This window comes from Lissotriton helveticus, chromosome 8 (genome assembly GCF_964261635.1).
Source record: "Lissotriton helveticus chromosome 8, aLisHel1.1, whole genome shotgun sequence".
In the NCBI taxonomy this organism is placed as follows: Eukaryota; Metazoa; Chordata; class Amphibia; order Caudata; family Salamandridae; genus Lissotriton; species Lissotriton helveticus.
The window spans coordinates 330,398,108-330,424,848 of record NC_136069.1 but is presented as its reverse complement, the minus strand read 5'-3'; the positions used below and the strand labels follow the sequence as shown (position 1 = coordinate 330,424,848).

At 44.4% G+C, this 26,741-nt stretch overlaps 1 protein-coding gene across 2 annotated transcripts in view; it reads left to right on the top strand.

The window, feature by feature from the left end:
• The window catches only part of MTMR6 (myotubularin related protein 6), a 544,203-nt gene that overhangs the window by 134,870 nt on the left and 382,592 nt on the right, over positions 1-26,741 (top strand). Inside the window, exon 3 of one of the 2 annotated variants that reach the window (XM_078657106.1) lies at positions 24,232-24,261. The exons of the other annotated variant lie outside the window; for it this stretch is intronic. Within the exon in view, the coding sequence (XP_078513232.1) occupies positions 24,232-24,261 (30 nt within the window). The remainder of the gene's footprint in view (positions 1-24,231; positions 24,262-26,741) is intronic. 2 annotated transcript variants of the gene reach the window in all.

Genomic DNA, 26,741 nt, shown 5'->3' with positions numbered 1-26,741 from the left:
TATCATAATAAAATCCTTCCACCAACGCTACGGAAGGCGCTAATAGTGGCTCTGCTGAAACCAGACAAAAACCCAGACAAGGCGGACTCCTATAGATCCCTCTCTCTCATAAATACCGATGTAAAGATATTGGCAAAAATAATAGCTACAAGGCTGCAACCACTTATGTCCACTATAGTCTTACCTGATCAATCAGGATTTATTCTGGAAAGTTCGACCACACATAATTTGCGCACCATATTTGGCTTACTACATCAATTGAATCCAGATTTACAAGCAGTGGCGGTCCTACTGGACGCTGCTAAAGCATTTGATTCTGTTGAGTGGCCATACATGTCAAGGCGTACTCCGCAGGATCAGGATGCAGCAAATATGGTCCTCCTCCAAATCTTACCAACACTCTGATGTTATGAATATATAGAGTATTCATATGGTTAGGCCAGGGAAGGAGAGGAAGGGAACAGCGGGAAAAAAGGAACTTGAAATGACAAGACACTGGTTAATATCTGTTCACAAATACAAACTACTCTCATATGATCTCGCTAAGATAGGGTATGCACCTGAGGTAATCACCAAGAGACTGCTAATATATACACGTTCCACAAAATCTCTCTGGTCTCAAGAACCTCAGGTTGTGGACTACTGCATCTCCACTGCTAATATAAATAAAGTTTATAATGACCACAACAAGAAGAAGTCTCTCCTGAAATAACTCTTCCCTTCCCTCTTTGAGAAAACAAATAGACAGAAATGTTCCCAGGCGTTAGGTTCATGACACCTATGCCCCAAAATAACTCCTTCAATAATATGGTGGTTTTTGTTTTTAAGCACTGTTCCCCAAATAAGGCAAAACGTGGCAGCCACCACCGTTTTCTGCTTTGGCGCTTGTAATCCAATAATGCAAACAGAATGAAGGAAAAAACTAATTAGCCTTTCTTTTCTTCGTAACGGAAATGTGTAGCGTCCACCACCACATTTCGCTCACCTTATGTTCCAATATTGTTGCTTGCTTTCATGACGGCAATATGTGGAGGCATCCACTATATTCCGCCACACTAGACCACCTAATAGTCAGACCTTGCGACCGTAATACGTGGCATCAACCACCATATTCTGCCGTTCACCAAATACACCGTAGCAGAAGCCTCTGCCAAACAACGGCGTTCCAAACAGGAAGAGGCAGAAGGTTTTGCTGCAGTACAAACCAATGATTCACTTACTGCTTACTGTCCGTCCGAAAAGTTACTTGAATATACAGTCCACGTCTCTCCAGGAAGAACGTGCTTGACCCCAAACACGCCGGTGCAACAGATCGGCTCACTCAACCTGGAAGGAGCAACCGGAAAAACAATCTAAATTACGCACAACGTGGTGCGCGTCTCGCTGAAATTTATTATGGCTTCAGGGTCCGCGTCTCCTGGGACTTTTAGTTTACTGGCATGGCAGGCGTGACGTGCTAGATCCTGACAATACATGTTTGCAATTTTAAATAGAATAGGCCTACCACCCATGCTTATTAACCCCTTCGCTGCTAGGCCTTTTCCCCTCCTGTGCTGAGGCTTTTTTTGGCATTTTGGAGTAGTGCGCGCTTAGGCCCTTGTAACTTTTTGACCACATAAGGTATCCACGCCAAATTTGCGTCCTTTTCTTCCAACATCGTGTGGATTCTAAAGGCGCCCAGGGTTTGTGGATTCCCTTGGAGGGGTCCAGAAATTAACCAAAATATAGTGATTTTTTTGTTTTTTTCAGAAAAATGGGAAAAACGGGCTGCAAATGAAAGCCTCTGGGTGTTTCCCTGAAAATGGTACCACAAAAGGGTTTGTGGGGCTGAAATCTCCATTTTCTCAGCTTTCAGGGAATGACAGACTTTTGTCAGAGAACCGAAATTTTTCACTCAGTTTTGGCATTTTTCTGGGACATAGCCTATTTTTGCTATTTTTAGAGCTTTCCACCTCCTTCCAGTTAATGGTAGAAATGAGTTTGAAAGCAATAATGGATCCTGGAAAGCTTTACATTTTCGAAAAGTAGACAAAATTCTGAATTCAGAAAGGGGTCATTTGTCTAAATCCATGAAGGTTTCGTTATAGAAACTAACAGTTAGATATTGGAATATTTGAAATTTTGTTGAAAAAAACAGCCTTTTGTCTCAACGTTTTCACCTATAACTTTTTCTAATTTTGACAGCTCTTGGAAAGCAATATACCGTTACATCCGTTAGACCTTCCTGGTTGTGGGGATATATAGGACTTGTAGTTTCACCAAGAACCCGACGAACCCAGATCCAAAAACTGAGCAGCAACTTGCAATGGTATTTTTTCATTTACTGGGTATAGTGCACTTTGTCTTGGAAAATGTATACATGGAATAATCTGTATGAAAGACACCTATGTATTTCTGAATTGGGTACAAATTATAGAGTTCAGAAACAGTATATAATTGCACATTTTCAAAGTTGGGAATACTCATACTAGCATGAGAATTATTGGTCATTTTTCATAAAGATTTTTTTTTTACACAATGTCTTTCATTCAAAGGGAGAAATGCATGAAAGCTCAATTGGTAATAACAGTTGATTTACAAATCTGAATTACCCCAAGTGTCCCGATAAAAACGGTACCTCACTTGTGTGGGTCGGCCTTGTGCCTGCGACAGGAAACGGCGCAAAATGCAACGTGGTCACACCTAAATTTAGCAGTTACAAATTGACCCTTTTTTGGCAAAGTGCCTACCTGTAGTTTTTGCACCCTAGCTCTGCCGGCACCTAGGGAAACCTAGCAAACCTATACATTTTGAAAAGTAGACACCCAGGGGAATTCAGGATGGGGTGACCCGACTGCCTACCACCAGGTTTTGTTACCCAGAATCCCTTGCAAAGGTAAGATTTTCACAAAATAAACACATTTTCCTCACATTTCTGTGGTGGAAAGTTCTGGAATCTGCGTGGATCAACAAATTTCCACCCACCCAGCGTGCCCCCAGGTCTCCCGAAAAAAATGGTACCTCACTTGCGTGGGTAGGCATAGTGGCTGCGACATGAAACAGCGCAAAACGCAGCATGGTCGCACCTCAATTTCCCAGTGAAATTTAGCACGATTCGGACAAAAAGACTACCTTTTGTTTTTGCGCCGTAGCTCTGCCAGCACCTAGGGAAACCTAGCAAACCTATACATTTTTGAAAACTAGACACCCAGGGCAATTCAGGATGGGGTGACTCGTCTGCCCACCCCCAGGTTTTGTTACCCAGAATCCCTTGCAAACATAAAAATTTGACCAAAAAAACACATTTTCCTCACATTTCTGTGGTGGAAAGTTCTGGAATCTGCGTGGATCAACAAATTTCCACCCACCCAGCGTGCCCCCAGGTCTCCCGAAAAAAATGGTACCTCACTTGCGTGGGTAGGCATAGTGGCTGCGACATGAAACAGCGCAAAACGCAGCATGGTCGCACCTCAATTTCCCAGTGAAATTTAGCACGATTCGGACAAAAAGACTACCTTTTGTTTTTGCGCCGTAGCTCTGCCAGCACCTAGGGAAACCTAGCAAACCTATACATTTTTGAAAACTAGACACCCAGGGCAATTCAGGATGGGGTGACTCGTCTGCCCACCCCCAGGTTTTGTTACCCAGAATCCCTTGCAAACATAAAAATTTGACCAAAAAAACACATTTTCCTCACATTTCTGTGGTGGAAAGTTCTGGAATCTGCGTGGATCAACAAATTTCCACCCACCCAGCGTTCCCCCAGGTCTCCCGAAAAAAATGGTACCTCACTTGCGTGGGTAGGCATAGTGGCTGCGACATGAAACAGCGCAAAACGCAGCATGGTTGCACCTCAATTTCCCAGTGAAATTTAGCACGATTCGGACAAAAAGACTACCTTTTGTTTTTGCGCCGTAGCTCTGCCAGCACCTAGGGAAACCTAGCAAACCTATACATTTTTGAAAACTAGACACCCAGGGCAATTCAGGATGGGGTGACTCGTCTGCCCACCCCCAGGTTTTGTTACCCAGAATCCCTTGCAAACATAAAAATTTGACCAAAAAAACACATTTTCCTCACATTTCTGTGGTGGAAAGTTCTGGAATCTGCGTGGATCAACAAATTTCCACCCACCCAGCGTGCCCCCAGGTCTCCCGAAAAAAATGGTACCTCACTTGCGTGGGTAGGCATAGTGGCTGTGACATGAAACAGCGCAAAACGCAGCATGGTCGCACCTCAATTTCCCAGTGAAATTTAGCACGATTCGGACAAAAAGACTACCTTTTGTTTTTGCGCCGTAGCTCTGCCAGCACCTAGGGAAACCTAGCAAACCTATACATTTTTGAAAACTAGACACCCAGGGCAATTCAGGATGGGGTGACTCGTCTGCCCACCCCCAGGTTTTGTTACCCAGAATCCCTTGCAAACATAAAAATTTGACCAAAAATACACATTTTCCTCACATTTCTGTGGTGGAAAGTTCTGGAATCTGCGTGGATCAACAAATTTCCACCCACCCAGCGTGGCCCCAGGTCTCCCGAAAAAAATGGTACCTCACTTGCGTGGGTAGGCATAGTGGCTGCGACATGAAACAGCGCAAAACGCAGCATGGTCGCACCTCAATTTCCCAGTGAAATTTAGCACGATTCGGACAAAAAGAGTACCTTTTGTTTTTGCGCCGTAGCTCTGCCAGCACCTAGGGAAACCTAGCAAACCTATACATTTTTGAAAACTAGACACCCAGGGCAATTCAGGATGGGGTGACTCGTCTGCCCACCCCCAGGTTTTGTTACCCAGAATCCCTTGCAAACATAAAAATTTGACCAAAAAAACACATTTTCCTCACATTTCTGTGGTGGAAAGTTCTGGAATCTGCGTGGATCAACAAATTTCCACCCACCCAGCGTGCCCCCAGGTCTCCCGAAAAAAATGGTACCTCACTTGCGTGGGTAGGCATAGTGGCTGCGACATGAAACAGCGCAAAACGCAGCATGGTCGCACCTCAATTTCCCAGTGAAATTTAGCACGATTCGGACAAAAAGACTACCTTTTGTTTTTGCGCCGTAGCTCTGCCAGCACCTAGGGAAACCTAGCAAACCTATACATTTTTGAAAATTAGACACCCAGGGCAATTCAGGATGGGGTGACTCGTCTGCCCACCCCCAGGTTTTGTTACCCAGAATCCCTTGCAAACATAAAAATCTGACCAAAAAAACACATTTTTCTCACATTTCTGTGGTGGAAAGTTCTGGAATCTGCGTGGATCAACAAATTTCCACCCACCCAGCGTGGCCCCAGGTCTCCCGAAAAAAATGGTACCTCACTTGCGTGGGTAGGCATAGTGGCTGCGACATGAAACAGCGCAAAACGCAGCATGGTCGCACCTCAATTTCCCAGTGAAATTTAGCACGATTCGGACAAAAAGACTACCTTTTGTTTTTGCGCCGTAGCTCTGCCAGCACCTAGGGAAACCTAGCAAACCTATACATTTTTGAAAACTAGACACCCAGGGCAATTCAGGATGGGGTGACTCGTCTGCCCACCCCCAGGTTTTGTTACCCAGAATCCCTTGCAAACATAAAAATTTGACCAAAAAAACACATTTTCCTCACATTTCTGTGGTGGAAAGTTCTGGAATCTGCGTGGATCAACAAATTTCCACCCACCCAGCGTGCCCCCAGGTCTCCCGAAAAAAATGGTACCTCACTTGCGTGGGTAGGCATAGTGGCTGCGACATGAAACAGCGCAAAACGCAGCATGGTCGCACCTCAATTTCCCAGTGAAATTTAGCACGATTCGGACAAAAAGACTACCTTTTGTTTTTGCGCCGTAGCTCTGCCAGCACCTAGGGAAACCTAGCAAACCTATACATTTTTGAAAACTAGACACCCAGGGCAATTCAGGATGGGGTGACTCGTCTGCCCACCCCCAGGTTTTGTTACCCAGAATCCCTTGCAAACATAAAAATTTGACCAAAAAAACACATTTTCCTCACATTTCTGTGGTGGAAAGTTCTGGAATCTGCGTGGATCAACAAATTTCCACCCACCCAGCGTGCCCCCAGGTCTCCCGAAAAAAATGGTACCTCACTTGCGTGGGTAGGCATAGTGGCTGCGACATGAAACAGTGCAAAACGCAGCATGGTCGCACCTCAATTTCCCAGTGAAATTTAGCACGATTCGGACAAAAAGACTACCTTTTGTTTTTGCGCCGTAGCTCTGCCAGCACCTAGGGAAACCTAGCAAACCTATACATTTTTGAAAACTAGACACCCAGGGCAATTCAGGATGGGGTGACTCGTCTGCCCACCCCCAGGTTTTGTTACCCAGAATCCCTTGCAAACATAAAAATTTGACCAAAAAAACACATTTTCCTCACATTTCTGTGGTGGAAAGTTCTGGAATCTGCGTGGATCAACAAATTTCCACCCACCCAGCGTTCCCCCAGGTCTCCCGAAAAAAATGGTACCTCACTTGCGTGGGTAGGCATAGTGGCTGCGACATGAAACAGCGCAAAACGCAGCATGGTTGCACCTCAATTTCCCAGTGAAATTTAGCACGATTCGGACAAAAAGACTACCTTTTGTTTTTGCGCCGTAGCTCTGCCAGCACCTAGGGAAACCTAGCAAACCTATACATTTTTGAAAACTAGACACCCAGGGCAATTCAGGATGGGGTGACTCGTCTGCCCACCCCCAGGTTTTGTTACCCAGAATCCCTTGCAAACATAAAAATTTGACCAAAAAAACACATTTTCCTCACATTTCTGTGGTGGAAAGTTCTGGAATCTGCGTGGATCAACAAATTTCCACCCACCCAGCGTGGCCCCAGGTCTCCCGAAAAAAATGGTACCTCACTTGCGTGGGTAGGCATAGTGGCTGCGACATGAAACAGCGCAAAACGCAGCATGGTCGCACCTCAATTTCCCAGTGAAATTTAGCACGATTCGGACAAAAAGACTACCTTTTGTTTTTGCGCCGTAGCTCTGCCAGCACCTAGGGAAACCTAGCAAACCTATACATTTTTGAAAACTAGACACCCAGGGCAATTCAGGATGGGGTGACTCGTCTGCCCACCCCCAGGTTTTGTTACCCAGAATCCCTTGCAAACATAAAAATTTGACCAAAAAAACACATTTTCCTCACATTTCTGTGGTGGAAAGTTCTGGAATCTGCGTGGATCAACAAATTTCCACCCACCCAGCGTGCCCCCAGGTCTCCCGAAAAAAATGGTACCTCACTTGCGTGGGTAGGCATAGTGGCTGCGACATGAAACAGCGCAAAACGCAGCATGGTCGCACCTCAATTTCCCAGTGAAATTTAGCACGATTCGGACAAAAAGACTACCTTTTGTTTTTGCGCCGTAGCTCTGCCAGCACCTAGGGAAACCTAGCAAACCTATACATTTTTGAAAACTAGACACCCAGGGCAATTCAGGATGGGGTGACTCGTCTGCCCACCCCCAGGTTTTGTTACCCAGAATCCCTTGCAAACATAAAAATTTTACCAAAAAAACACATTTTCTTTTGGTGGTGGACTTAAGATTTTCACCATTGTTACATTCACCAGCTTTTGCAAGAGGGGTTACCTGGGTTTCTGGCCCCGTGCGAGACAGCCATCTATGGAAACCTACCAAACCCACACATTTCTGAAAAGTAGACACCCGGGCGCTTCCAAGGAGGTATGGCTTGCGTGGATCCGCCAACGTTCCTTTACCCAGAATCCCTTGCAAACCTCAATTTTAGCAGAAAAAATCTATTTTTTCACACATTGTAGTCTGGGAAAGCGTGGCATCACTGGGCTCACACAAATTACCTCCCACCCAGCGTTCCCCCAGGTCTCCCGATAAAAACGGTACCTCACTTGCGTGGGTAGACATAGTGGCTGCAACAGGAAACGGTTCAAATCGTACGGTGGTGAATTTACAATACCTTATTGCAAAACAACCTTGATTTTGGGGGGGGGCATCTGAGTTTGTGGCCCGGGGCTCGGTGGTATTCTTTGCAAAGTAGCAAACCCAAACAGTTCTGAAAACTAGACACCCAGGGGAGTCCAGGGAGGTATGGCATGCATGGGTCCCCCAATGTTTTCCTACCCAGAACTCTCTGCAAACCTTAAAATTAGGTAAAAATTGCACTTTTCCAAACTTTTTGGCGTGGGATCACCGGGCCGGCAAAAAAGTCATACCACCCTGCGTTCCCCTTGTTCTCCCGAGTAAAAGGATACCTCACTTGTGTGGGTGACCCAAAGCAGAACACGCCAAAAATGAATTTTGAAAAAAGTAGTTTTTACTCATATTTACGTTTTACAAATTAAGCACCCCAGCCTAAGTCACATGCCTTTGGCCCACCCACACAAGTGAGGTATCATTTTACTCGGGAGAACAAGGGAAACACTGGGTGGTAGGACATTTGTTCCGGCAGCGAGATCCCACCCAAAAAAGTATGGAAAAGTGGGTTTTTTGACCAAAATTTCAGGTTTGCAGGGGTTTCTGGGTAGGAAAACATTGGGGGACCCACGCATGCCATACCACCCTGGACTCCCCCGGGTGTCTAGTTCTCAGAACTGTTTGGGTTTGGTAATTTCCAAAGATGCCTGCCAAGCCCCGGGCCAAAAGCTCAGGTGACCCCCTCAAAAAATAAGATTATTTGGCTAAAGGTAATGTTTTCCTCTCCACAGTATGAATTGGGCCTTTTCCTAAAGCAGCCGCTATGCCTACCCACGCAAGTGAGGTACCATTTTTATCGGGAGACCTTGGGGAACGCTGGGTGGGAGGTAATTTGTGTGTGCCCAGTGATGCATACACATACAAAACATTCACACCGCCAGCCGCGGACCCATCACATTTCAACACTCACACCAGCAAACAGCGCCATTCAAGGGCCCATCACTTTCACACGCCCACATTTCTGACACTGCAACTACACAAAATGATGGACTGTGTGGAGTGTCACTCAACTAGCAGTGTGTGTATTGACCAACAGAAAGTAACTACTCACACACCGCCTGCCGAGCGCCAGTCCACCCACACCACCATCCAAGCACCAGACCATGCACACTGCCAGCCAAACACCACTCAGCGCACACCGACAGCCAACTACCACTCCACACACACCACCAGCCAAGCATCACTCCACGCACACCACCAGCCAAGCGCCACTCCACAAACACAACACCATCCAAGCACCACTCCACACACGCCGCCAGCCAAGCACCACTCCACACACACCGCCAGCCAAGCACCACTCCACTCACACCGCCAGCCAAGCACCTAACCATACACTCCGCCAGCCAAGCAAAAATCCACGCACCCCCCCAGCACAACTCCAATCCATGCACTATGCCAGCCAAGCACCAGACCACGCACACCACCAGCCAAGCGCCATCCACTCACACCACCAGCCAAGCACCTAACCATGCACTCCGCCAGCCAAGCAAAAATCCACTCACCCCCCCAGCACAACTCCAATCCATGCACTATGCCAGCCAAGCACCAGACCACGCACACCACCAGCCAAGCGCCAGTCCACGCACACCAACAATCCAAGCACAATCCTGCACACACCACCATCGAAATTAGAATTTTTTAAAGAAATACCACAAATCAAATGTAGAAACCTACAAATCTGCTAACACAAATTCAAAACCTAAATGCTTTGCACTAATGCAAACCTAAAAGCAAACAAAAAAATATTACAGAAAACAGACCAGACAGTACACTTACAAGCTCAATGAAACTCCCAAAACTTCTTTTGTGTGTGGTACGATTTAAAAAAGCTGGCACACACAATCCAGGATTTGAAGGACAGTCAGGACAGTGCATACGAGACTCCCTCCGCACTTCTCTTCGCCAACAGACTCTACATCTTTTAGTGGGATTGTCTTTTGCAGTTGTGGGAGGAATGTATTCTGGAAAGTGGCGATCTTTCAGTCTAGCCACTTCCTCCACCACTCCAAATCTTGGCACACTTGCCTGTTCCACTAGTACAAGGCTGCCTATTATAGTCTCCTGAAACTTAACAAAAGGCATCTTTGACTCAGGACAAGATTTCTGGAAAACAACAAAAGCATTAAAGGATGCCAAGTGGAAAAGATGGATAGCCAACTTCTTGTACCAAACGTAAGCCTTTCGAAGAGCAGCATAAGGTTCCAACCTCTGATCTAATCTGTCAACACCACCCATGTGCCTATTATAGTCTAAAATGCACACAGGTTTACGCACTTCAGCAGTCTCACCCCGAACTGGCAGAGCTTCAGTGCTTTCGTCATGGATAGTAGTCCGCATGTAAACATCTCTCCTGTCTGAAAACTTCACAGCTAGAAGCTTCCCACATCGCAATGCAGTAGACTGTCCCCGCACAAGCCTTTTGCAAACAAGTTCTATTGGGAAACCTTTCCGGTTACTGCGCATCGTGCCACATGCAACAGTGCCCACTTTGGCCAACTCCTTGAACAAACGCACACTAGTGTAGAAGTTATCTACATATAAATGGTGGCCTTTGTTAAATAATCGTCTACCTAGTTCCCACACAATTTTCTCAGTCACTCCAAAAGTGGACGGACAAGCAGAAGTGTTAATGCTGGAATCCTTACCGGTGTACACCCTGAAATTATAAACATATCCAGTCTCACTGTCACACAGCATATACAGTTTGATGCCATAGCGTGCCCTCTTACTAGGAATGTATTGCCTAAAAACCAAGCGGCCCTTGAACAATACCAAAGACTCGTCCACAGCTATTTCTCTTCCAGGTGCAAACATCTCAGGAAAACGATCAACAAAGTGATCAAGGACAGGCCGAATCTTAAAAAGACGGTCACAATCAGGGTGATCGCGTGGCAACGCTAAATCATTATCAACAAAATGCATCATGCGAAGAAGAAGCATATATCGATCACGAGTCATAACTGCTGGAAATATAGATGTTGCCATCAAGGGACTAGTGGACCAATAAGAAGACATTGATGGCTTCCTTAGCAAGCCCATCAAAAAAGTTAATCCCAAAAACTTCTTCATCTCTTCAACATATGTGGGAGACCAATGGGTAGCTCTGGAATGGGGCTTAAGGCTGGCACTGTGGTCCCTCAAATACTGCTCTGCATACAAATTAGTTTGCTCCCCAATCTCATGCAAAAACTCATCGTCAAAAAACAACTGAAAAAATTGAATTGGCAAAAAATTGTCAGTATTCACTCTACACCCTGGAACACCAGTGAAGTCTGGCAATTCCGGCTGCACCATGCCAGGGGCAACCCAGACGTCATCACTAACATGAGGAGAAGAAGCCACCCTAGCCTGCAGGCCAGATGCCTCTTGCTGCACTACATCAACGGGAACACTAGCATCCCCAGATGCCTCTTGCCTCACTACACCAACAGGAATACTAGCATCCCCAGATACATTTTGCATCTCTTCACCAACAGGAGAACTCACATCCCCAGCTGCCTCTTGCATCTCAACATCAACAGAAGAACTCGCATCCCCAGATGCCACTTGCTGCTCAACAACAACAGAAAGACTAGCAGCACCAGATGCCTCATGCTGCTCTACAACAGGAAGACTAGCAGCACCAGATAACCTTTGGCGCACCACAGCAATGTGAAACCTTTTGGGCGCAGCCTTTACCACACTTGCCTGTTCCTGACGAGAAAAAAAGGGAAACCTTGAGGACCTAGGCTGCCGCTCACATGGCTCTTGCCTCTCTACCGGCACATCAATGTCCCTCTCTACCACAGGCACTTCATCAGCACTAGAAGAAGAATCATCATCCGATGATACCATGCGAAGAGAAAACTCACTGCCTGAATCTTCTGCACCTACCTCATGCTCCGAATCGGAGTCAGTGTCTGGACCATGGTCAGAGGAAGACTCAAAAAGCAAACTAACAACCTGCTTAGCAGTAATCCTGCGAGCAGCCATTATCCTTACAAATCAAGAAGACTACACACACAAGTGAACAACAACCTACACTGTGCAAAGGAAGAAGTAAACAAGGTAGAGTCTTCACACAAAAATCAATACACTCAAAAACAATTCAAATCTAACCAAATATAAGAAGACTCACCAGCACCTACTCTGCTGAAACACAGCAAAAAGAAAGGAAATCCCACTGGAAAGAAAAAAAAAAGTATAGATTAGACAAAGTACACATCAAGCAGCAATACAAAAAAAAAAGTTAACAATCAAGAAACACAAAGCCACACAAACAGCAATAACTTCACTTTTCATAACAACACATTTATCTAGGAAACATAGTACAAAAAACATTTACTTACCAAGCACATGCAACTACACAAGCTGCAAAACCAGCATTAACCGAACCACAACCTACACCAATACAAACAGCAAAAGCTTGGATCAAAAACAAAGAAGAAAAAAAAAAATTTAATACTACATTTCACAAACAACATAACAAATGAATAAACAATACACAAATTTACCCCCAAAATCACATCCACACAGATGGGCCATCAAAAAGGGCAAAACGGACAAAAGTACGGGTTGATTTGCCCACCGGGGGGGAGGCCAGAAAATCTAAATTTAAAATCCGACCCACCTGAAAGCGACCCTTGCCCAATGGGTCACTTCCTACAATCTAAAATAAAATCCCTGGTGCTAGTGGGGGCATTTCCACCGCACAATCGCAATGCTGTGCGCGACCGTGAGCCAGAAATGCCCTGCAAAGAGACATCAGAAGAGAGGAAAATCACTTACCTCTCCCCTGATGCCTCTTTGCAAACCCCCCCAAATATCTCAAAACCAACCTAACACCTCCAGGCGCAGGAAGCAAATGGCTTCCCGACCGCCTGGGAATCCCTGAAGATGTTGGCGCGTGCTGTGCGCGCTGACGTCATCAGGGATTCTCATTGTGAGGGGGACAACAGAATTACTGTGGTTAACTGCGATGCTGGACAGAGGCACTTGCATCCTTGATTTTCACAAGCGCAATCCTAAAACAGTTCCTATGACCAGGAGCTTCTTTCTCCCCATCTGCTGCTCTCAACAGTCTCTGACCATTTATACACATAAGAGGCATGTGAACTCACACAGAAGATCCCCGTTTGGCAACGCCCACCAACTAGCGGAGTGCACCATCTTTCCTAAATTTACCCACGATGATGGACAGCTCACTCAAGGGACCTGTGCACACATTGGTGCGATGGCATAGTAACACACACGGACACTGGAGACAAAGCAAGCGCTCGAGTTGCAGCACAAATTCAGGAAAACATTCATCAGCCCAAAAACATTTGTGACCTTCCCACTATGATTCACAGCTCACACAAGGGACCCCTGCGCACATCTGTGCAATTGCATAGTAACGCACACATGGACACTGGAGACAAAGATGGGGCTCGAGTTGCAGCACAAACTCAGGAAAGCAATCATCAGCCCAAAAACATTTGTGAACTTCCCACTATGATGAACAAATGGTCTCTGTTTCCAGATACCTAAGAGCCTTGCTAGTTTATTCAGATAACAACCAACACACACTGGGGTCGATTGTGAAAATATGGTAGTGTACAAAAAAGGGGAGAAATGCTCCTCTTTTAGGTTTCCCCTCACTCACCAGGGTTGCCCCACGGTGACATGCTTCATCATTGGGGCCATCCCAGTCCTCTACGGGCTGGGGCGTGCTGCGACTTGCGAAAGTTACGTAGGAGCACTTTATTAGACTATGTGTGGTGCATGTGTATTTGAGGAATGGCCTATGTGATGTGTGAAATACCTGCCCAGTAGGTTTACAATAAACTTTATTCTTGCCTCTAGGTGGTAATAAACAGGGTGGAAAGATAGGCTGCCCTAAACGTAATGTGTCCAGATGTACCTATCAACTCCTATCGTCGACATGTTTCGTGCATACCCCAAGCACTATGATGGACAGCTCACACAAGGGACCCCTGCGCACATCTGTGCAATTGCATAGTAACGCACACATGGACACTGGAGACAAAGATGGCGCTCGAGTTGCGGCACAAACTCAGGAAAACAATCATCAACACAAAAACATTTGTGAGCTTCCCACTATGATGGACAGCTCACTCAAGGGACCCCTGCGCACATTTGTGCAGTTGCATAGTAACGCACACATGGTCAATGGAGACAAAGATGGTGCTAGAGTTGCAGCACAAATTCAGGTAACAATCAACAGCCCAAAAACATTTGTGAGCTTCCCACTATGATGGACAGCTCACTCAAGGGACCCCTTCGCACATGGCATAGTAACACACACATGGTCACTGGAGACAAAGCTTGTGTTTGAAAAGCAGCACACAAAAAAAACCATTCATCAGGCCAAAAACACTAGTGAGCTTTGCCTAGGCAGCACAGGTGTGTTTTTTAGCCACTTCAGAAACACACATCAGTATAAGTAATGAAGGACAGAGGCACTTGCATCCTTCATTACAATGAGCACTATCATTTTACTTTATAAATGACCCCCATCAGCATTTTTGTAGAAAAAACGGCCTTTCAACAACATTGCAGCCAAGAGAAGACTTCATAGATAATGTTCCCCCAACAAGCGGAGCGACCCTTCCCCAAGGGGCCGCTCCCCGAACTACGAAATTGATCACGAAACACAAAAAAAAAAAAAAATCCCTAACATTCCTGCTGCACGATCGCACGATCGTGCAGCAGGAAACCTCTAAAGTGCCATATAGGGAAAGGAAAAGCCTTTCCTTTCCCTCGATGCAAGTTTGAAAACAATCCCCCCCGCCCCAGCCACGAAACAAACCTCTTTTGCCGAAGATGCGCAGGAAGCAAATGGCTTCCCTGCGCGTCTGTAAACAAAAGGAGCCTCCGGTGACGTCAGCGCGCCTCGCGCGCTGACGTCATTGATGACGCGGGCGGGGGGAGGCAGGGGAAGGTCTTCCCCTGCCATCCCCGAAGAAACGAACAAAATCGGGCAGACTCGGGGGGAGCGCTGGCGCTTCCCCCGAGGGTGGGGCTCATGACGAGCTGGGCTCGTCATGAGCGTGCGAGGAGGCTACGCCATGACGAGCCCAGCTCGTCATCAGCCCCGAAGGGGTTAACTGAATCGGCCTCCTATACACTAAACCCACTGCCCGTATCAAGGTAAACAGACACATATCAGATGCTATATCAATACAACGAGGCACCAGACAGGGCTGTCCCCACTACTCTTTTCTATAGCACTGGATCCATTAGATTGCAAAATACGACAGAACTATGCACACACGGCACTGCGGTTTAATCTTAGGCCAATTAGCATATCACTATACGCAGATGATATGGTGCTATACCTACGTAACCCAGAAGATAATCTAACACCACTACTGCGAGAATATATAAAATTCGGGTGCCACTCAGGATTGCAAATTAACCGGGACAAGTCAGCAATAATACCGTTAACAGTAAATACAAAAGCACCTACTCTGGGATTCCCCCTTATATGGCAAGAGGAACCCAGTCAAATATCTTGGCATCTGGGCACACCGAGAGGCGGAATTAGTTCTCCGATCCAATTACGGTGCTGTAGTGGATCGCATGGAGGCAAAGATAAATAGGTGGATCACTCTCCCTCTCTCATTATCAGATCGAATATTGGTAATAAAAATCGTACTATTACCCAAGCTGCTATATTTATTTATTAATATACCTATACCGCCACCCACTCCAATTTTTAATCGAATACGCACGGCCTTCGTCAAATTAATATGGGCTGGTAAGCAGGCTCGAATCAGTCTAAAAACCATGACACTCCCATACGCCACAGGTGGATTTACAGTCCCTGATATCTATTTATATTATTTGTGCGCTCAGGCACAATATTCTTATTATTGGTATCACCCAGTTAAATACCTGCCACACCTTGCTGTGGAGGATGGCAATGCAGATCCGATACCACTACCACATATACTCCTCCATAAACAGTCTCAGTTAAAAATGCAGGAAATCAACACGATCTGTACAACATCGCAAGCATGGACGTGCATTAGTCCTTTAGCGAAGAAGACTCCTATATACACTCCGAACCTACCACTAGCAAACCACCCTGCTATCTCTGTCACACAAGAACAAAATAGTATGATGTTACTGGAACAGGTGGGCATAACGCAACTAGGCGATCTATATCCTAACGGAACCTTTATTACCCCTGATGACCTATCATGCATAAGAAACCAGTTGCTGCTATTTAGATGTATTTATCATAGGCTATGAGCGGCTATCAGGGAGTTGTATCCCTGCTTTCCCATGGAGCCCCGTAACCTTCAACCACTGCAGACGTTGATAGCTGCAACCACGCACTCCAACATGGTTTCACGACTATATAAAATGAATCAAACGGAAATAGGAGCGGACAACTACAAAGCGCGAGACAATTGGAATAAATTATTAGACAACCCACTGACGGACGAAGACTGGGTCTCCTGTTGCACGCTTATTACGTTGCTCACACCTAATGGCAATCTCTGCATTATTCATTTCAAGTACCTACATCAAAGTATCACACCCCAGCAAAATTGTGTAAATATGGACTACGCGATAACGCACACTGTAAAAGATGCAGAACTGACCAGGCAGACGTTATACACCTTTACTGTCATGCACACCTCAGCTATGTTTATTAGGCATTAACATACCAGCAAGATCAATGAAAAAGAAGTTGATAGCCATAATGTTATTACTTGCGAAAAGCAGAGTTGCGATACATTGGGACAGCAAGATGTCCCCTACTCTTAATAGCTGGATTTCAGATGCAGTTTATTGTACAGATAACTTTTTGCTGTATGCAGAGGAACTACCAAGCACCTCTAGGCCATCGGACATTTGGGAACCTCTGACAAGCTATTTGCGTGAGCATCCGGACATACTTCAATCAAATCGCTAACCTCTATGTTTAATTGCTGAGAACGATACTGATGTACTGTGTGAATTGGTATGCAACGTTTACAACAAAAATTTTACCACGCATACCATTACAACGCATTGCGCTGGGGGGCGCTCTAGGGTAAGTAATAAGTTTAATTTTCTATCCAACACCTTCCCTAGTGTCCACGGGGACTGGAGTTGGAATAGAAAATTATACTTACCACTATCCAGCACCTCTAAGCGCTATGCGTTGTAAAGGTATTCGTTGTAAATACCGCGTTGTAAAGGTATGCGTTGTAAAAGTATGCGTTGTAACGTCATACATCCGTGTGAATTGTTCCACTGTGGATTTTTGGATTTTGTGATGTGTTGATTCCCTAACTGTGATGTAATCCAAAGGTATGACATAGCTCTGTTCACTACTGTGTAGAACTGTCAGAACTTTCAATAAAATAAAACAAATTTAAAAAAAATATCTATTTGCTTGCTAGGTGGATGCACTCAAACCATGTTAAAATTAATTCCAACATCACTGAAGTACTTCTTCTAGGGAAACAATCCCACTCTTGGTCTAATGACAGGTGGCCATTGCAGCTCAGAGCTACCTTGGCTCTGGTATCCTCAGTTAAGAACATGGGAAACCTTATTGATTGACCAGATGCTTTTCGTGGCCCCAGAAATGTACCAAATGGCAGCCACCTGTTTGTTTTTATCCTGGAGATGCTAAGAAATATTTTTAGGAGTTTGACAAATGCTGGGCAGAAATCTTTCACGCATGCTCATCATTTCCAGCTGGAGTGGCAGTCACACGTTTTCGTACCTGGCTGCAAAAAAATGAAGTGAGCTGCTACTCTACATCCGTCAAGTGACCATTTTTACCCAGTTCAATAAAACACTCAAAACATGGCTCTTCAAAAGAGCCATCGCGATCTCTTCCAGATCTTGGGCAGTTAAATGCCAGAATGCCCTTTAAGAGAGTTAAGTCCTATACCATAACATATCCGCCACTGAACATGACTTTAATAAGAACGAAGGATTTATTTTCCCACTCAGTTTTGTGAAGGAGGCTATCTGGCAGTTAGTGAATTGTGTATTAGAAAAGTCTAGGGGATAAAGCAGGAAATTGAGATGATTATCTGAAATGCATCAAGATGACATTCAGGAGTTAGAAGTAGAGTTTCCGTCATTTCTGTAAGAGTGTGATTTAGATTTAATAGAACAGAGAAAACTTTATACAGCACGTAAGATGCTAGGTAAATTGAAATTTGGTAATATAAGCAGTGACTCCACTTGGAAGGGTCAGGAACTGTGCAGCTTTTGGCCTAGTTACTAAAGCGAGAGACAACCAGTGGCATTATACTGGTTGTTACCAATGTCATGGGTTGCTAGATTTACCTTAAAGAGCACAAATAGTGCCCTCGAAACCCCTTTAAGCTCAGATGAGAGAGGTATTGGAAAATATTGTGCTACCAATATTTAACCAGGAAATATAGGAATTGGAAGCAATGATCAGGCTATTTGAATTGCTAATAGCTACTAAGGGGATGCCTATTGGAACGATCCCCAGAGCAATAAGTTACCACAGACCTCTTCCTAATAAATGGCGAATGATTAGTAACCAAATATCTGGCAGGGCTCATGAAAATGGTGTGCTACTCTCATAGAGAAAGTTAATGGAAGTGATTAAATTAATGCCTTGTAAAAACACTCAACATTGCCAATTGTACCAATTGCTAGTGATGACACATATGGATGCTCACATCCTTGGTAAAACATACAAAACATACTAGTAAATGTAATTTCTGATTTGACACAAAGGGATTAGAGTGGATTTATGCCAAACAGGAATGGAACTGTTAACAAGCAAATTAACCAATGGATATGTTGTTGTGTGTCCAGACATGGAAAACGCTTTCAATACTATTAGCAAGGCCTTTCTCTTCCACGTACTATGGCCTATACATTTTAATCTGGCATATGTTAAATTCATTCATATACAGCTTACTGGGAAGAACTGTCGGGAGATCTCACAAAGCTGTGAAGAGGAGAGTAGTCCCCAAAAGGGTCGCTTTCTGTCATCATTGTTTTTTGACCTTTCAACAGAACTGCTTGGCAGATTTTTTAACAATAATCTGGCTGATTGAGATATTAAGGTGGGGCAGACAATTCACATGGTGACTGTGTATGTGGAGGATGTCATATGTAAAACTACCACATCAGAGTAGCAGTAAATGAATTCTTCACATATGTATTTACGTTATCATAATGCATAGATATGGATACTGGACAGCTAGTACGTTCTACACCTTTCAAAAAGTGATTTTCTAGAGTACTTATCAAACTGTTCTGAGATATAATTTTAGAATCTGTCATATTGAACAAACAGATGTTTGAAATATGTGCCCCAACCAGCAGATACCGAGGTATTTGGACATGAACTATACATTTCTTATAGGTTTTCACTAAACTAGTCGATTTGCTATGATTCTTTATGAGGCTGATAGTAACTGAATAGTTGAACAGGCCTGATCTGCTGCAGTGTCACATTTACAATTACCACGTTCTAACTGACGTAAACAGTATAGTTTACAATAAGGTTTCTAAGAGAACATAGAGCTGAGGAATGGGGAAAGTGTATTTGAATATATCTGTAACTTTTTTGCCTGACGGACTGAGAGATAAAGTTACCAGAATGATTCTCTACATCGACACATGATCCTTAGTAGCTGATTGTATTTCTGCTGAGGGCTGTGAAATTGTATTAGCTGTTAATAAGAACCAAGCAGACCTAACAAACTGATATGGGTATGCAAAAGATAGGAAGAAAGGAAAGGAAAATCTTTGCTCAATGTTTTTTTATGCGTTTTCAACAAGGCGTAAATGTTTTTAAGCGGCACAGCTATACAACTTGGTAAATCTGTTTAGGCTTCCCCAAAAATTCGAAGGAAAGATTGAGTTTCATATTTTCTTGCAATAGGAAACTCTGACCCTGGGTTTTCCATAAACACATCATTGTAGCATACGTGGCGGGCAAGCAGTCTGTTTGTGCGTTTCATAATGCAGATACTAAGAGTACGACAAGCATGTTTTTGGGGGATGCCGGCATCCGGAGTGGCAATTTTACGTGTCCCTTTGAATTATCATATATAAAACGAATCTGTCTCTTTCAGTGTAATTCAACCAAATAGTTTCACTTGACTAATCCCTTATTCCTAAGATTTTTGTCTCCCTGTTGCTTTCTTTTTGCAGTTCAATGTTTGAGTGAGGGCTTTCCCCGCGCGTGATCCTTTTTAACATTTGTTCTTATTTGAGTCACAACACTGACACAGTAACATATGCTAGATTACCAAATATGCAAAAGGACATTCACATTGACAGTGCCAATAGTTTGGGCTTTAGCGAGATCTTTTGGCTTTGCCAATGCTCCTTTATGAGATAGTACAAAATTGTTCCACTGAGATGAGTGGAAGATAAATCTGATAGAGACTTCTAGCCGCAGATTCCTTATCTTTGAATTTTCGTGGCACCAGACAGGATCCTGAAGATTTTTCTAGCAGTACCCCTGCCCGCTGGTAGGTGGTGTTGATCGGCTCTGCATCTTTCGTCAGCAGCGTCCGCACTGTAGTAACATTGTAGTACCTATAGAGGCGCCACCCATGTGCGTTGACATCTTTTTCTTTCTTTCGGCGCCAACCAGCGCTGATACGCAGAAGAGCTACCCCTCTGTTATTTTTTGACAGGACTTTTGTGACTTTTTGTTGAATTTTTGGGGAGGTTTCCTTCTGGTGTGTTGAGGATATCAACATGTAGGACTGGTTTTAAGCCCTGCGGAGCCTGTCACCCAGTGATTACGATGACCAATCTGCACCTTGTCTGTCTGTGGGGCCTGTAGCGCAACCACAACACCAAGTCATGCTCATATTGCTGGGCCGCTGGGCCCGAGGCTTTGCTAGCCGTTTGGCATGCAACTCTGCAGAAGTCGAGGTCCCAGTTGAGAGGAAGGTTCCGGGATTGTTCAGAGAGTGCGAAGTCGTCTTAGTCCCATTTGAGATCGTCAGGACATTCAGGTAAGAGGCACATGAAGAAGAGTCGAATCGCTCTTCGACTTCTCTTCATCTGTCGGGCGACGTGACGAAGAAGCATCTGCATCTGAGGCCTTGTTCTGCGCAGCCTGTGCCTGTATTTGCTCCACCCCTTCACAAATATTCAGAGGCCGGAGTGGCCCCTGCCCAATGTAAAGAGTTTTATGAGGCACTGCATCTTCTATTTGGGCGGCCCGACCCTGTTGAGGACCCTTCGGTCCCCATCTGATTCCCCGGCTCAGTCTCCAATGTGCCCCTGTGGTTCGAATGATTGATCCGATCCGCGCCAGTCGTACCCTTTTGACATTCCCCGATGCGATGCTCCGGGCACCACTGATCCCCACTCGTGGCACCAGCCCCATTATCATCCCTGAATCCAAGACAGAGCTGGAACCCTGTCACCTGACGCCACAGCTGATACTGGCAGGACCATTGGATCCTAGATCAGATTCTGTGCCTTATTTTAACCGCCTAGGCCTCAGGGAGGAGTGGGAGGAGTGCTGGACCTTCTAGAATAAACTGGTGTGAGGTGTGATACCAGCGGATTTGATATCTCTCCAGATCCAGGCATACTTTCTCCTCCTACCATAGCTACAGAGGAGGGCGCTTCTTATACTATGGTGGTGCGGAGAGCGGCTGCGGTCCTTGACCTTCAGCTGCCCTCGGTGGCTGTCAAGACTAATCTCTTGACCAAGGTGCTGCAACTGAGAGTCTCCTCTTCAGAATCCCTACTTCCATTAGTTTAGGCTCTCACCGACTTCCTTCTGAAAATCTGGTCAAACCCAGCACTGGGGCTCCTGTGAATTGGACGGTTGCCCTTCGCCACCGCCCCACTTCTGGGGACCCAAAACTCTTCACCTATTATCCTACCCCAGAGAGCTCGGTTGTTCAAGCTTCCCCATCTTAGATCATATTCCCTAAAGCACCCTGGGACAGGGAATCCAAGAGGCTGGACTCCTTAGGAAAGAATTTTTATTCCCACCATCCTGGTTTTGCAATCTGTAAACACTTCATGCCTAATGGCCCGTTATTTCTGCATGCTGTGGGATATGGTTGTGCAAGTGCTGCTGCAGGTCCCGGCGGAGGTACGGGCCATCATCTCCCAAGCCATTACAGACAGGAGAAGCGCAGCACAGTTTATGATCCATTGTGGTTTTGACACGACCACCTGGGCAAAGCGGTTTCCTCAGCGATGGTCCTGAGGCACCACACCTAGCTGAGAATTATAGGCTTCTTGGGGGGATGTCCAAGCTTCCCTTATGGACATGCCCTTCGGTGGCACTCGTCTCTTCGGAGACAAGGCAGACTCACCTGCTAGGGCAAGTACTTGGGCCTCTCGGGTGCCCCACATCATCCCCAGTTTGCCTTTCACTCCTTTCGTGGCTACGGAAGGATTTTTCAACTGCGCCAACCCTGTCTCAGCCACAGAGCCACCAAGCTTCCCCGCTTCTGCGTGGACGAGGGGATGGCGTTGGTCCTAACTGCAGTAGCCAACGGTCTTGTCCAGCCACCACCCCCCTCCTAGCAGCTGCAGCCTCCAAAACTTCCTAATCTTGACCTTTTAGATCATGGATTACCAGTTGGTGGCACGATCTGCTATCGTCTCCATCACTGGCAGTCCATAACATCAGACAGGTGGGTTTTGCAGATCATTTAAAGGGGCTCTCCCTCCCCTTCGAGACCACCCCTCCCTCCATGCCTCCATCTTACAACTGGCTGATGAAGGATCATTTGTCCTTGCACCGTGAGGAGTCCTAACTCTCTGCGCCAAGAAAGCCATAGAAAGGTTTCCAGGTCCATAAGTAGGCTGTGGTTGTTATTCACTCTAATTTCTGTTACCCAAAAAGGATAAGGTCCTTCATCATATCCTAGACCTCCGAGCCCTTAATCTCTTTCTCAAAATGGAGAAATTCAAGATGCTCATGCTAGCTCAGGTCTTGTTTGCCCTGGATCCAGAAGACTGGATGGTAGCGTTAGACTTGCAGGATGCATGTTTCCATATCCTTATCCTGCCTGCCCACCAGTGTTATCTGCAGTTCACAGTGGGTGTAGGAAACTGGCTCTCTATATACTATACCAAATAGAGGTATAGTGTGCTGAGAGTCCAGTGGATCCCTAGAGGATTTACAGAGGCTAAAGTGGATAATCCTAATGCTGTCTGTTGTGGTAGTGTGGGTGAGCAGTTAGGCTTATCAGTGGGCAGTGTTAAGCATTTGTGGCAATGAGTTACACACTCAATGAATAAATCCGAGACCAATTTATAAAAATAGTGCTTAGTTTTATTTATTTTGTAGATCTACAGAACTTTGTTGTAGGTAAATACGTTTTGCAATACAAAAGAGCAATAGTCAGATTTTGCAATGATAACCTAATGCAGGTTGAACACATTCAGCATACAGATCGGTAACATTAACTTACAACACCAGTCTTCTGGAGTTAAGATCAGTATTGGGCAAGGTTCCGTTCAGCGGCAAAGGGACTGCCAGGTGCAGGGTGCAAATACAGTGTTGGGTGCCCAGAACAACTCAATTAAGTATGGGCAATCAGACAGATAATGCTTACAGGTAAGTAATAGCGGCTTTGTAGGTCAGTCTCCAGAGGTTGAAGCAAGCAGGGCCGCCTTTAGGGGGATGCGACCGGTGCAGCCACACTGGGCGCTGACCTGGAGAGTGGGGCACTAACCTCAGGGGGGACACTGTAATTAGCAGTAACTTACATTTTAAAAGCACCTGACGTTAGGTGATTTTTTTACCCGCTGGTCTGTTTCCTTGCTGCTGTTCTATGGATAAGATGAGTTCAATTTTGAGCTACTAGTTAGGGATTTAGGTGTGTAGGTATGTGTAGTAAGTAAGTGTAAAGTAGTGTGTAAGTTTGTAATGGTTGTATGTTTTAGTGTTAGATTGTGTTATTTTGTTATTTGGTTTAGTTTCGTAGGCCGTATTGTAGTTTGTGTAGTGCACTTACTTTTACCAGGTATTGCTAATATGTGAATAATGTTTGTAAAGCATTGTTATTTTGTTTGTATTGTTTGTATTTGATCAGTATGTTATGTGAAGGTGGGTAAGTTATGGGTTTTGAAAGGAATTTGAGTAGAAGTTGAAGGTTTTCTTTATTTTTCAATGTGTTTTGAAACTACACTATTTCGGTTAAATTTTTACCAACATTACTTTCAAATTTCCTTTCAGTTTTCTGATTTCCAGGAGCTAGGTTTGCTTAAAATAATCCTATCAGGTTTTTTATGGTTTTGGATTATTTCTGTGTATTTTTTTGCCTATATTTTTGCATTTTTGAAGTTTATTCTTGCATACTTTTATGAAATTCTCTTTTCTGGACAGGAGGAGAATCGTAGAGATAAACGACAAACCGTAAGTGGACTTTATTTCTTAAATTTGAGTGGGAATGTTTGCTATTATGGAAATGTATTTCTTTATGTGTGAATAAATTAAATGTTATATGTTGTGTTTTGTATGTATGTGCTGCAAAATGCTTATTGGTTTTGAATGTATTTATAATAAAGCATTTTGATTTATCAATCTCATTGAATGTTTTTAACTAATATTTGTTATATAGACTGATTTTAAATATAGGTTTTGTGTATTTTGTGCCCTATTGAATGTTACTGTTATTTGTTTTATTATTTGCCTTATAGTATTTTTTTTGCCCTGGCTGCGTAGTAGTGTAGTCCTTTGTTATTTATAAAGAATTGTATAATTTTGTATATTTCGTTGGTCTTTCTAGATATTTTAGGCTTAGAGAGCTTTCTATTATAAGTTCTTGGTAACTCTGTTCTTTTGTAGGATTTCTAGCAATTTGTATAGATACGGCGGCTTTGGCCTCATATGGCTTGGAAGGGGTGTGCTATCCTTCCACTGCTTTGTTGGTTTTGGTTTGTTGAGCCATGGAGTAGTCCTATTCATTCCACCATTGAATTTGATACTTAGGTTGGCGTCTGTCGCTAGAACGGTGCAGTCTGCCAACCCAGGTGTCTTCATAATAGTCCATTAGGGGACGCAGGGCCAGATGTACGACCATTTGATTTTGCGCCTCGCAATTTGCGGCAAATTGCGAGCCGCAAAATCACACATATATAACACTGTTTGCGATTCCCAATGGGGTCGCAAATTGCGAGGCTCATTAATATTAATGAGCCTCTCGCAATTTGCAAGCCCATTGAGAATGTCAGGCCCTCCCAGAGATGGTGGCCTGCTGGGCTCAGCAGACCACCATGTCTGGGACTGCTTTTAAATAAAGTAGTATTTTTTTAAATGCAGCCCATTTTCCTTAAAGAAAAACGGGATGCATTTTAAAAAAAAAAAAGAAAATGAAACGTTTTCGTTTCATTTTATAAGGGCAGGAAGTGGTTCCATTTGCGAATACAATACCACCTACTTGAAGTAGGTGGTACTTGCGAGTGTTTTGCGACCGCAATTGCGGTTGCAAAACATTAGTACATGGATTTGATACTCGCTAATTGGAATGGAACGCCCCTTCCAGATAGCGAGTCTCTAAACACTTTTTGGCGAGTCATAATTCATTTGCGACTCACAAAATTGTGTTGCTACATCGCCATGACAATGTTAGCATGCACAAACGGTTCACTAACCCGTTTTCGCATGCTAAATTTGTTCGTCCCTAAGGGCCAGATGTACTAAGATCAGGAATACCAAATTGCAAATTGTGCTGTTAACCAAATTGCAATTTGGGAATCGGTAGTCTTAATGTATCTTAGTTACACTTCCTCAATTTGAGAATCGGTATGATTTGCATTCGCAGTTTTGCGATTCCTAATGCCAATTGGGGAAATTGTGAATCAGTATTTTGGAATCGCAAACTGCAAAAGTCACAGTTGTGCGTTAACACATGCTTTGTTTAGACCTCTGTAACTCTCAGAAAGGCAAACGCTGTTCCCTGAGCAAAGGTTGAAGCTGTTTTTGGAGTGCCTCTTTGCATTTTTGAAACATGGCCAGAAAAGATTCTGCAAAGGAAGTTTCATTTAGTGAAAAGTAGCTGGAGACTCTGATGGAGGAATGCATGGCTCACAATGATTAGCTTTTTGGAAAAAACTCTTTTAATGTTCCAGAGTCACAACAAATAAAATCTGTAAAGCGATACTACAAAAAACAATTCAGTAGCACACCATTCTTGAAATAAGAAAAATGTAGTATGATCTGCACTACAGGACAAAAAGAGAATACAGCCAATTGTCTTGCAGAAGCGCATGGAACAGATAGGAGACCCTCAAAACAGCCACCACCAACTCATGTAGATTATCCAATAGAGTCAACTCTGCAGCCAGAGAGAATGGTTGGGCTCACTCACATCGACAGAACTAAACCACCTACTAAATCTAAAGATAAAACATAATTTTAAACACTAAAGTAGTGAATTAAATATTCTAACATGGTTTTCGACTTATATGTACTGTCTAGCTGTAGCAGATTAGTAAATAACAATCCTTTCTTGAGTTTCAAAGGAACAAAAAGACTATTGTTCCTTTCTGAACAGTAGGACTGCTATATCCATCTCAAAGCAGTTGTGTGTATCAGAGAACAAACACAGTCACTGGGGCAGCCAGAAAAGGCTTACTTACCTCTCCGTAACCTTCAGTCAAACTGGGTGCTTAAGTCGTCCCCATCCATCACTATTTCACTAATCAAGACACTGGGAAATGGTGAAGAAACCTTTTTTTGTAATCTTAAAGTCTTTATCATATTTTTCATGCCATTTATTGAACCATTGCTACATGGAGGCCTCCTTGATCTGCCCCAGGCTATGGTGCCATTGAGATAAGGGTTAATCCCTTACAGGAGTCTTCATTGTACTTGTCAATGTCAGTTTTAGTGCA